Source organism: Argentina silus, assembly GCF_951799395.1.
Source record: "Argentina silus genome assembly, chromosome: 11".
Taxonomy (NCBI): Eukaryota; Metazoa; Chordata; class Actinopteri; order Argentiniformes; family Argentinidae; genus Argentina; species Argentina silus.
The window spans coordinates 8,037,837-8,049,921 of record NC_139665.1 but is presented as its reverse complement, the minus strand read 5'-3'; the positions used below and the strand labels follow the sequence as shown (position 1 = coordinate 8,049,921).

Below are 12,085 nucleotides of genomic sequence, written 5' to 3'. Positions count from 1 at the left end.
AGCCTAAACGCATTTCATAACATAATTGGCCCCTGGTCCTAGCATAGATTTGTTTTTATTATGATGACTGATGTATAGATAATTCACTTACTTTTGACAAATAACCCTAACCCGTACTTGTTCTAAGTCGCTTTGGATAAAGGCGTCTGCTAAATGTCAAAAATGTAAAATGTTAATAAGATCACACCAATGGGAGTGAAATGGGCCCTTAATGGGCTCCAATGGCCCTAATTAAGGCCCACGATTTCACATGCCCCAAATCTGTAAAATCGCTTGAAAACTATTTGTATGACACATGCAGTCCCATGACAAGAATCCCATGCCAAAACGTAATGTTAATCAAGACTATATTTTTTCACCTCCCACCGCCCTGAATTGGGCGAATGGTGCCTTTTTTTCTCACCCGTAACATTTGTCATTTTAAACAAATAAAATGAAAACTTGACGCCAAATAAAAATGATTCTGACTTGTCGCTGAAGCAAGCCCACCTAACAACTATTTCGAAGAACGATCGTTGCATTTGCTGAAGCAAGCGGGGCTCACCCGAATCAGATGATGTGTCACATGGTTGTTGCTGACAAATCACGTGCCTGTTGGGTCACAGTCCGGGTATCCTGCTGCGAAATAGCTAGCTAGCCTTGTCAAAGAGACAGCTGTTCCCATATCTCTCTATTTTATCAAGATACCCCCCACTTAGCATCCAACATGCCCATATTCCCGGAGCTCTACTTCAATGTTGACAATGGCTATTTGGAAGGGTTGGTCCGAGGATTCAAGGCTGGAATTCTTTCACAGGCAGATTATTTAAATCTTGTCCAATGCGAAACCCTGGAAGGTGAGTCACAGCGATGGATGCTGCTAGTTTTCAATGTTGCTAGTGCTGTCATTTTAGCTCGTAGCTAGTTATATATATATTTTTAAATCAATGTGTTATTAGCTAGTCATTTTGAAATAAGTATAATTGAATTTGATTACAGAAGACGTGTTGAAAGGATCGTAAGTGAATGCCCTTCCGACCTGATATGGCCTATATGTATGCTATGTTAGCTAGCTAGGGTGCGAACGTCGCTGGTGCACGTATGTCTCTGACACGGTTTTTGAATTGCATCAACGTAATTAATTGGCAATGCAAACGAGATGCGTGTTCATTACTATGTATTGGGTTTGTAAAGCCAACACATCTGCAACAACGTTATAAATAGCAGTAGCTAGCTGTATAGCTACCCGATGCTATCGGCGATGCATGTACACATTGAAGTTCAACATCTACGGTCGTGCTTTCGTTCCAGTCTTAACGTTTACGCCACCGATAGAGAAAATACCGAGAAGTTCACCCACTACAGTAGCCTTGGTACTCAGTGGTGCTGAACGCATTTATATTTTATCTGCTGAACGTTATTATGATGCTGGACGTTATTTTTCTCACTTGCCAGGCAGCTTCTAGGTAATGAGCTGGGCAACAACATCGCCAGCGGAAATCAGTGATGGGGCTCTCTGGTTCTTGGAGAGTCATGAGATGCATAACTCATCTTGATCAACGGGAATTTCTATGAGGAACTGAGAATATTTCTCAATGATTGTTGCTCATTCTCTCTCTCTCTCTCTCTCTGTCTCACACACACCATCTCTCTCTTTATCTCCCACACAGATCTGAAACTCCACCTCCAGAGTACAGACTATGGCAGTTTCCTTGCCAATGAGGCATCTCCTCTCACTGTCTCTGTCATCGATGACAAGCTGAAGGAGAAGATGGTGGTGGAGTTCCGCCATATGAGGAACCAATCGTATGAGCCCCTGGCCAGCTTCATGGACTTCATCACGTAAGCTGCTCATGTGACAGACAGGGTCTGAACTAGGGTCTTCTGCGCACCACAACCTAAGCTGAAAACCTCACCTTTAGCTCCAGGAGATGAAGTCCGCAGGTGTCAAGCCAGGTTTACTCATCACAACGGCGTACTTCACCGAACCACGTCCGTTAGACTCACAGCAACCTAGGCATTAGCTACTGAGAGAAGGTGGTAGACTTCAGACTCAAAGGATCTGGTTCGCAGGGCACTTTGAGGAATGTCTCACCACCACTCTGAAACTCAACCTAAGTAGTAACTTGCTAGCTTCCCGGTGTTGTGTGTCATGTAGTTTGGCCTAATATCTTTTATCTTATCCAAAACCATGGTGGGTCACAGGTTTTCATTCCTCCAGTTGAGCTGAGTCTGTATCCCATGCCATCTCTCTCTCTCTCTCTCTCTCTCCTCTCTCTCTATAGATACAGCTACATGATTGACAACGTGATCCTGCTGATCACAGGAACCCTGCATCAAAGGGCCATCTCTGAGCTGGTGCCCAAGTGTCACCCTCTGGGCAGCTTTGAGCAGATGGAGGCCGTCAACATCGCCCAGACCCCGGCCGAGCTCTACAACGCCATCCTGGTGGACACTCCTCTGGGTCAGCACCGGCACCCATTCACAACACACTCGCATTCTGTTCAAATAACATGATTTCAATTGAGTTATTTATTATTGATACACTTTCAGTCATGTGGTCTTCAGATGTGTCTCTGTGATGGGCGGTATCAATTAGAAATAGTAGGAGAAAGATGGAGAATGAGCAAGAAAAATTTTGCCAAAAATGTGTTGAATGAATATCCCAACTTTGATCACGATTCATTTTTGATAGAAATATCAAATACAAATACATGAAAAATCCCTCCTCCTGGGGAAGATTCTTTGAGACGTCATAGATATTTTTTATGGCCAATTCACTAATTCCCTCCCCCTTTTCATTTTGTTTAGCTGCGTTCTTCCAGGACTGTATATCGGAGCAGGATCTGGACGAGATGAACATTGAGATCATCCGTAACACTCTGTACAAGGTGAGGTCATCAAACATCTTTAAATTCCCAATGTTGAAACTTCTTTAAACTCCCAATACTGAAACATCATAATACTCCCAATGCTGAAACATCTTTAAACTCCCAATGCTGAAACATCAATATGAGACTTTATGTTATGTATAACTGTTTGAGTGTGTACACTATACACTATACAATATTGTAATGCTTACTTCCCAATTTATAAGTTTCATTATTGAGCGTGACCTTTGTACTCTCCCTGTGTCACTCAGAATGCTTAGACATGCGCAGTGTTTGTATTCCAATCGTTGGAGTTGACCGATGCACATAATGGAGCCACATATCATTTGTACAATGTTGTACCTACTTTATTAACGTAAAGGCAATTCATCTTTCCAACCCGTGGTCAGTCTCATCAAAGTTGGGCTACCACCATAACAATGTAGATCTGTGAGAGCTTAATCATTAATGGTATCATGTCATTTGTTTTCCAGGCGTATTTGGAAGCTTTCTATAAGTTCTGCTCCACACTGGGAGGGACCACCGCTGACACCATGTGTCCCATTCTGGAGGTGAGCAGCCTCCTTATCTAAAAGATGGTCTGCTTTATACTGTATGTACTCGACAGGATTCACACGAAATTATGCTTGTTTTTAGATTAAGCTGAAAAAACAAAAACCATTCACAGTTAGTGAATGTGATCGTTATGACGATAACCTCAGTCAGAGTCAGGGTTTTCCCCAAAGAATGTAAGAGGGGCTCTGCGCCACCTTGTGGACTTGGCTCCTCCACTATGTAAACATTTCAGAGTAAATGTTTAGTGATGATAGAATAACTATCATTGTTCACCAATGACATTGTTGTTAAAAATGAAAGCGAAAGCATTATGTTCCTCAGTTCATTCAGCGTTTTTAGCTGTATCCGTAGCGCATTTTGACATGAAGAAACGCGAGTTGGTTTTGGTAATGCAATCCATCGCTACCTTGTTCAAACATCCTGGGCATCGAGAGGAGTAACCTGAGAGTGATGAGCTCCCTTCATCCATCCACCAACCCACAAATCCTTTAGTGAGCCTTCCTCCCCTCTCCCGTGTGTCCAGTTTGAGGCAGACAGGAGGGCGTTCATCATCACCATCAACTCGTTTGGGACGGAGCTGTCGAAGGAGGACCGTGCCAAGCTGTTCCCTCACTGTGGCAAACTGTACCCAGAGGGCCTGGCACAGCTGGCCCGAGCAGACGACTACGAACAGGTCAAAGCTGTGGCCGACTACTACCCGGTGAGTTAAACTCTCTAGTATATACAGACCACTGACCAGTGAGTTAAACACTACTGTACTGTTTACTACATAGTGACTACTACCCGGTGAGTTAAACTCTACAGTATGTACAGTCTACTACCCAGTGAGTAGAACACTGATGACTGCTGTATACCGACTCATTTCACTATCTATTTCTCCTCCCTCCTCCTCTCTCTCTCTCTCTCTCTCGTTCTCCAGGAGTACAAGCTGCTGTTTGAGGGAGCAGGCAGCAACCCTGGAGACAAAACTCTGGAGGACAGGTTCTTTGAGCACGAGGTGAGGCACACAGTGACTCCTCCCCGTCAAACTCCTACACACCAGTAGTAGGATTTAATGAGCTGATCATGTTCTATGTGGTTCTGTATTTAAAGGTGAAGCTGAACAAGCTGGCGTTCCTCAACCAGTTCCACTTCAGCGTGTTTTATGCCTACGTCAAACTGAAGGAGCAGGAGTGCCGGAACATTGTGTGGATCGCAGAGTGCATCGCACAGAGACACCGGGCCAAGATCGACAACTACATCTCCATCTTCTAATCGAACACACACACACACACACACACACACACACACACACATACACACGTACATACACGCACTCACACACACGTGATTACATCCTTACCTTATGATCTCTCACACACACACACACACACACACTTCCAATCCCACATCCATATCTTCAGCTTTTGTTGGCCAATCCCAACTAGGGATCAGCGATTCCATCGGTGATTCCATGTCTTAACTTTAACATACAGAACGGTAGCTCTAACCCAGGGGCTTCGCTGTGACCCTTAGTCGATAGGCGCTACATGCCTCTGCGTTACTCACCCCTAGATGTGAAGTCCTACCATCGCTACCAGCCCTGATCTCCTTTATTTGTTTGTTTTTTGTTTGTTTGTTTTTTACTTACAAAAAGATTCATCCATAATATGAGAGTGTTTGCAGAGACGCTTTCCTCCATGTTAGAAGGTGTATATATAGAGATGAGTCTCAGCCAATCAGAGTCCTCTTCTGTAACCGGGGCAGGTTGTTGCTGACATATCTGCGCTGTATCCATTTTTAAAAGAAACCCTGTCCCAAACCTCTCTTTAACCACTCACTCCTACAACACTGATACAGTGGAGTAATGCTGTTCCCTATCCAGCCAATCCCACTGCAGTGTGGTGGGTCTGAACAGGAAATAGACGTGTGTGTGTGTGTGCGTGATCAGGATCATGGTAAACAGGACAACATTCCGTAAGTCCCATCCTCCCTCTCACAGAGTTATAGAGAGGAAAGCATATGTTTATTTTGATGTAAATTATTCATCCTGTTGAAGAATATAGTACTCGTTCAGACCGCATGTAGTATACTGAGTCCTGATTGGTTGATTTGACTGAGTGTTTCTGTAGTCAGTGTAGATGTGTGACCCCTTGAGAAGTCTGTCGTGTGGCCCAGTCCTGTACAAAGACAACCGTTAGCCCCTACTCTCTAGACACTCGTGCACATCTGAAAAGGTTATAGGTACAATTTACGCCTGGCATCGGAGAGTAAAAAAAACATCGGAAGAGGTTCTTACCCACTCCTCCTGATCATATTTTTCTGTGTTCTTTAAATCCGAAGTGTGTTTGAATTCTGTTCTTTTCTTTGTAAGTGAGTGGTGTGGATCTGAAGTCTGACACTAGTGCAAATGAAGTCCTGTAATGGAACAGGATTTTGTGCTTATGAAAAACATAATATATACTGTTTAAACTCATATATATATAAATGAAATGACTACATGATTTGTTTTCTCATGCTGTATAAAGTCATGCATGGCTGTCATGGTCTTGCAAGTTGTGTGTCTTCTTTGTGAAATGTGTTGTAAATGTAATAAATAAATTATGACGTGTTTAGTTATCTTTCTCCTTATTTTACCCCATTATTAAATATCAATAAATAAACACTTCACACTGTAGAACATTCAAAGCGAACGTTAACGCAATTTACAATAAAAAAACATGGAAAAAGAAAAAGAGAATACTGAATGATGACCCATTCGGGCCTGGATAGACAGAGAGAGAGAGAGCTATTTGATCTGTCATCAACAGATTGAGCCTTTTGTGTTACTTTGGGAGCCAGTTGTGCTTCAATGGGAGTCTATTGTGTTTATATGGCTGTCTACTGTGTTTCTATGGGAGTCATACACCAATGTAGCTGAGACATGCAGGAATGGGAGCAGTGGTGGAGGAATCAGACCAGATTACTCTCCAGATTACACTGCCATAGCAGTCTCTCTCTCACACACTTTATTTTTTCACTTGAATTGGGCGAATTGTGCCTGTTTTTTTGTTTGTTTGTTTTGTTGTTACCTGAACCCATACGATTTGGAAGTTTCTGAATACCAAATGAATACTTGCGGACGGAAATGGATGCAGAGTGAACCCTCTGGCTCCTCCTATCTCTGCTGCCTCTGATGTCTGTGAAACACGTACACACACACACACCTCTTCCGGACACGTTATATTGTTGCATCAGAAACTGCAGGCTGTCATGTCAAGCTCGGGCGAGCAAGGTATCGCAAATTGAACGCATCTTTAGCAGATTTTAAGACTTTTAGTGGTTATTATATGACAGATCAGTTATTCTGAAAATGTTCGCTGGTAGCTAACCAGCTTGTTTTGTGGCTACATGCAGCTGTAGCTAGATATACAGTTTACAGCTGTCCTAGCTACAACTTCATCCATGCACCATGGTTCCGTAAGATTCTTGATAAACCAATGTTCATTTAGAAAGATGTTACCTATCTAGCTTGGTTAAAAAAACGAGTCCTTTTATATTGTGTTCATTACAGCTAGCTACGAGTTTATTGTGTAAATGGTAGATTCTGCAGAACAGAGTAGGAGCAGGCACCTGTTAGCTACCTAGCTAGCTACCTAGCTAGCTTCCCATTTCCTATCCTAGATTACCTCAAGCTGTTTTCCAGCTGGCGTAAGGAGGTGGGTAGCCATAGGATCAATAATGAATGGTTACCTATATTGATCCTAGCTTAGTGTAGGTGGCCCTGTATTCTTAGCTGTGTCCATTAAAAAGCCACCGGTGTTAGCCACACACAGTCAGCTGTTCTTAGTAGGCTTGTCAGCTGAGAGCCATCTACCCAAATACATAGCGACCTAACTGCAAATGAGCTATTAGAAGAAGGTTAACACGACACCACACACAGTTCGTTGGTAATCAGTTCGGCCACTGCTATGTATTTGTTTATGTGGATCCCCGTTAGCTTCTACGATTTCAACAGCTTACGGTGCGCTTCCAGGGGTCCACACAAAACATACAATACAAAACAATCCGAGACAAAGACAGCACAGAGTTGACAGGACATGAGAGAGGCTGCAAAACAACACCCGAGCCCATGTTGTCATCACTTCTCCAGTCAGTGTAGCCGGTGTGTGAATGTGTACCCTCTTGTCTCTGCAGCCTTTGATTATGGCTTCTTGCTGGGCATGCTTGAGGAGGGCACCCTGGAGGCTGCCTTGAATGCGTACCTGAGCTCCTGCAGCTACCTGGCCGGGTTCAGCCCTTCTGGGGCGGACCTGCAGGCCTTCAGGCTCCTCTCCCGGGCCCCGGCACCGCAGTACGTCCACGCTCTGCGCTGGTACAGACACATAGCCGCCCTGCAGCTGCAGCCGGAGTCCCCCAGCCCAGACAGCAGCAGTGAGTAGTCAAAGGCCCCTGGCCAGGACAGTGCAGCCCCCCCCCCCCACACACACACACAGACACACACTGATAAGAGTGCTAATGCATGAGGACAGTGCCCCCCACGCCCACCCCCAGACCAAATGAGTGGTATTGCATGAGAGCAGTCTCGCTAGGCTTGTGCACAAAGTCTGTTTCAATGCCTTGCATTGATACTCTACTACACCGGAGTAGAGAGACGAGCCTGGTGTTTGTCAACCCCATGGCATGATTCCTCTTCCTTGGAGGACCGCGTTCTAAAACTAGCACTGGACAACTGACAAGTATAAACCTGTGTTGACTCAAGGCTTCTGCACGGGGGTTTAAGGTTTTAATGAATTGGTTTTGGGAGTGTTTACCCTGACTCATAAGTACCTTACACTTCTCACTTGTGCAGTTTTTCTTTCTTTAAGGCCAACGGTAGTGTGCTGTGTCATCTTCCATACAGACTAGGCCTCCTGTTAGCAGGTGTTGTTGACAGAATGCAGTGTTTGAACAATAATCTTGACTGCCTTGTTTTTTTTTTTTTAAATAACTGAAATTCACACTACTGTCTTGTTCACTACAATGTTATAAGGAAAACATGTGCAATGGTGTGAGTTGTTTTCAACTAACTAGAATGAAAGCCAAATGTGAATTTGGAAGACACAGTTAAGGTTTTTGGACAGAAAACAGGCAAGAAAGATAACACTGGCGACCACCAGTGTTGACTGTTTTCTCCTGTGTGTCCCAGTGAAGGGGAGTAGGGTCCAGAGGTCACAATATTGACAAAATATCATACTGCAAGGAGGTCATACATTTGCTAGATATCGCGATAGCAATATGACTTGGGATATACCAAACACTTGGGTGAACACTTGATATTTCCACTTGACATGGCTGAAAACAAGTGTAAAAGTAAAGATCAGCACCTAAATGTAATAACCGAATAAAACAGATCTATGCATGCAGAGAGTGACTGAGAGTCCAGTGCATCCCATTTGAAGTACTGTCCTGCATCAATGAGCTGTTTTACTGAGTAAGTGTCAAAGAAAGGCCAATACTGCAGCCTCTTGCAATAATGGATATTGCACGTGTTCATACAATAATATAGTTGTATGATATATTGTGCAACCTTAGTCCAGAGGTGGGTGGGTGGATCTGTCTGTCTGTCTGTCTGTCTGTGTGAGTGTGTGAGTGATATAACAGTCTAGAATGTTCTCTTGTGTTCCAGTGAAGGGGAGGCGGGTCCAGCCCGCCTGGTCAGTTCCAACTGGCTCCGACGTTCCTCAGCTGCGACTCTACAACAGCCTCACACGCACCAAGGTGACCTTTGACCTGCATCTCTTATCACATGACATCATCATATCCACAAGGGCCACTTCCTGCTTATAGACTGCTGATGTGGTGATGCAGGTGTTTATCTGTTGGTTGATAATACAGGTTGTTGATGATGATGATGATGATGTTATTGTTGTTGATGTTTTTGTTGTTGTTCCAGGAGCTGTTTGTTCCTCAGCATGGGAACAAGGTTTTGTGGTACTGCTGTGGACCAACAGTCTATGATGCTTCTCACATGGGACACGCCAGGTATGAAACCCTGACCCCTAAACACACACACACACACACACACATTACAGACAGAGTGTGATAGAAGTGGAAGATGTGGTCCAGTCCATGTGCTTCTCACAATGGAACAGGCCAGGGACCAAACGTTGACCCCGTTCATTCTATTCAAACTCCTGTCCGTTTCAGTCTGTGTGTCAACCCTGAATGATTGTAAATGAATAACTTCTGTTTTTCCAGATCTTACATTTCATTCGACATCCTCCGAAGGATACTGATGAACTATTTCAAATATGACGTATTCTACTGCATGAATATTACAGACATAGATGACAAAGTAAGTAGGAGCATTGTTCAGTGGTGAAATATATTTCACAAACTAATTGTCATTTGTTCTTAACAATAGTAGTATTTAAATAAGTCTAATATTGGATATGTGTGGCCTGCTCCCATTGTAACCGTGTGTGTGTGTGTGTGTGTGTGTGTGTGTGTGTGTGTGTGTCTGTGTGTCTGTGTGTCTGTGTGTCTGTCTCTGTCTCTGTCTCTGTGTCTCAGATCATCAAGCGGGCCAGACAGAACTACCTAGTGGACCAGTATAAGGAGAAGAAACCAGGATATGCACAGATCCTTCAGGATGTCCTCAGTGCCAGAGGGGTGAGACATTAAATCACATTACATCACAACACATCTTTACTCATCACATCACACTCACCACACCATACCACACCACTTGTACTGCACATGTACTGGACCACATCTTCCACTTCTATTACACGCTCTCTGTCTGTAATGTGTATGTCTGTAATGTGTATGTCTGTTATGTCTATGTCTGTAATGTGTATGTTTGTAGTATGTAATATGTATGTATGTGTGTGTGTAGCCCTTCCAGGCCACGCTGGCTGTGACTACAGACCCAGATAAGAAACAGATGCTGGAGCGTCTGGACGCTGCAGTCACTGCTGCCCTGACTCCCCTGCAGGGGGCGATGGAGAGTCATGCTGCTGAGGAGGTCATGCAAGGCCAGGCAGAGGTACATCCATCCGCCATTGTGACGCAACAGAAAGTGTATGTATTTGATTTGGGTGTGTTGTAACCGAATTGGTTGAATTCTTATTTTTGAAAGGTTTTATTGGAGGAAGCCAAAGACTTGCTTTCCGATTGGCTGGATGGCCGGTTGGGCAGTCAGGTGACAGAGAACTCCATCTTTTCTCTTCTTCCGAAATACTGGGAGGGAGATTACCACAAAGACATGGACGCTCTCAACGTAGGTCCACATGCACACACACACACACACACACACACACACACACACACACACACACTGCTGACTCTCTGTCTCCATCAGGTCCTGCCCCCAGACGTGTTGACGAGGGTCAGCGAATACGTCCCAGAGATCGTCGAGTTTGTCAAGAAGATAGTAGAGAACGGCTACGGGTGAGGAAGAGACTGGCCTTGTGCAGAAACAACCCCTAGCCTCTACTCCCTAGACCAGAGGAGGCTGGCGGAGGTAGAAATCGGAGGGCGGAATGGAATGGAGGAATGGTGTCAAACAGGTGCACGGAATGGAATGAGAAATGGCATCAAACACACGTGTTTGACACCATTCCTCATTCCATTCTGTGCATTACAATGAGCCCCGTCCTCCGATTTTGACCTCCGCCAGCCTCCCCTGGTCTACGGGTAAGGCTGCCATTCATATCTAGACGCTCCCTTATAGACCTACAAACAATGGGCCGGTTTCACAAACTATCCAAGGGCGTTGACACATTTGTAGATCTCTCTCTTTCTCTCTCTCTCCCCTTCCCTCAATATGCTTGTCTCCTCTCTCTCCGAACAGGTATGAGTCCAACGGTTCTGTGTATTTTGACACGGCCAAGTTTGATACCAGTCCTCAGCACTCGTATGCCAAGCTGGTGCCGGAGGCTGTCGGGGACCAGAAGGCACTGCAGGAGGGAGAGGGTGAGTCCACCTACACCCAACCAAACCCCATAACCTTAGTCTTGAACCACACCCCTTAACATTAGTCTTTAAACGCTAACCTGAACCTTAGTCTTGAACCGCGAACCGCTAACCTTAACCTTGTAGGAGGGAGAGGAGAAACCCTGATCGACTGTTTGATTTGAATTTAGCCATCTTGCTTATATCTATTCAAACCTTTTAGATCTACACTAAATGGAGTCTATGAAGGGTTGTTTCCGGAGAGGGCAGTAGTTTGGCGGTTTTGCACAAACACTTCCGGTACATTTGGAGTCAGTGGCCCTTTCCTTAATTGTTAGAAACTCGATTCTTCACGTCCTCTCCTACGTCCTCTACTTGCTTCTTCTCAAAAAGCATCGGAGGAGAATGTCCAGGGGAGTAGGATGAGAGTGGAGGAATGAGGAGAGGACGAGAGGAATTGAGTTTCTAACCATTGAGAAAAGGCCAGTGAGGTGACCTTTGCTTGTCCTATGTGTGATCTTTGACCTGCAGGAGACCTGAGTATCTCGGCAGAACCGGCTGAGTGAGAAACACTCCCAGAGCGACTTTGCCCTGTGGAAAGCCTCCAAACCTGGGGAGCCCTCCTGGGACTCACCCTGGGGGAAGGTACCGTACACACACACACACGCTCACGCTCTCGCATACACTCTCTCACCTCTCTCTCCTCTCACAAACTCAGACACACACACACACACCTCCAAGCCTGGGGAGCCCACACACACACA

The 12,085-nt window shown here is 44.9% G+C and overlaps 2 protein-coding genes across 2 annotated transcripts in view; both read left to right on the top strand.

Annotated features, from left to right (window-relative positions):
* Positions 1–621: 621 nt before the first annotated feature.
* On the top strand, positions 622–6,015 carry atp6v0d1 (ATPase H+ transporting V0 subunit d1). Its single transcript, XM_083680021.1, has 8 exons — positions 622–836; positions 1,650–1,821; positions 2,265–2,443; positions 2,791–2,870; positions 3,344–3,421; positions 3,949–4,125; positions 4,345–4,422; positions 4,518–6,015. Exons 1-8 carry the CDS (start codon positions 707–709, stop codon positions 4,677–4,679), a joined length of 1,056 nt encoding a protein of 351 aa, XP_083536147.1. The 5' UTR covers positions 622–706; the 3' UTR covers positions 4,680–6,015.
* Positions 6,016–6,643: 628 nt separating this feature from the next.
* The window catches only part of cars1 (cysteinyl-tRNA synthetase 1), a 13,230-nt gene continuing 7,788 nt past the window's right edge, over positions 6,644–12,085 (top strand). Inside the window, 12 exon segments of the mRNA XM_083680657.1 lie at positions 6,644–6,678; positions 7,581–7,817; positions 9,052–9,143; positions 9,319–9,407; positions 9,624–9,720; positions 9,939–10,037; positions 10,264–10,413; positions 10,507–10,647; positions 10,729–10,817; positions 11,221–11,342; positions 11,853–11,875; positions 11,877–11,966. Coding sequence (XP_083536783.1) covers positions 6,657–6,678; positions 7,581–7,817; positions 9,052–9,143; positions 9,319–9,407; positions 9,624–9,720; positions 9,939–10,037; positions 10,264–10,413; positions 10,507–10,647; positions 10,729–10,817; positions 11,221–11,342; positions 11,853–11,875; positions 11,877–11,966 — 1,251 coding nt within the window. The 5' untranslated portion in view covers positions 6,644–6,656.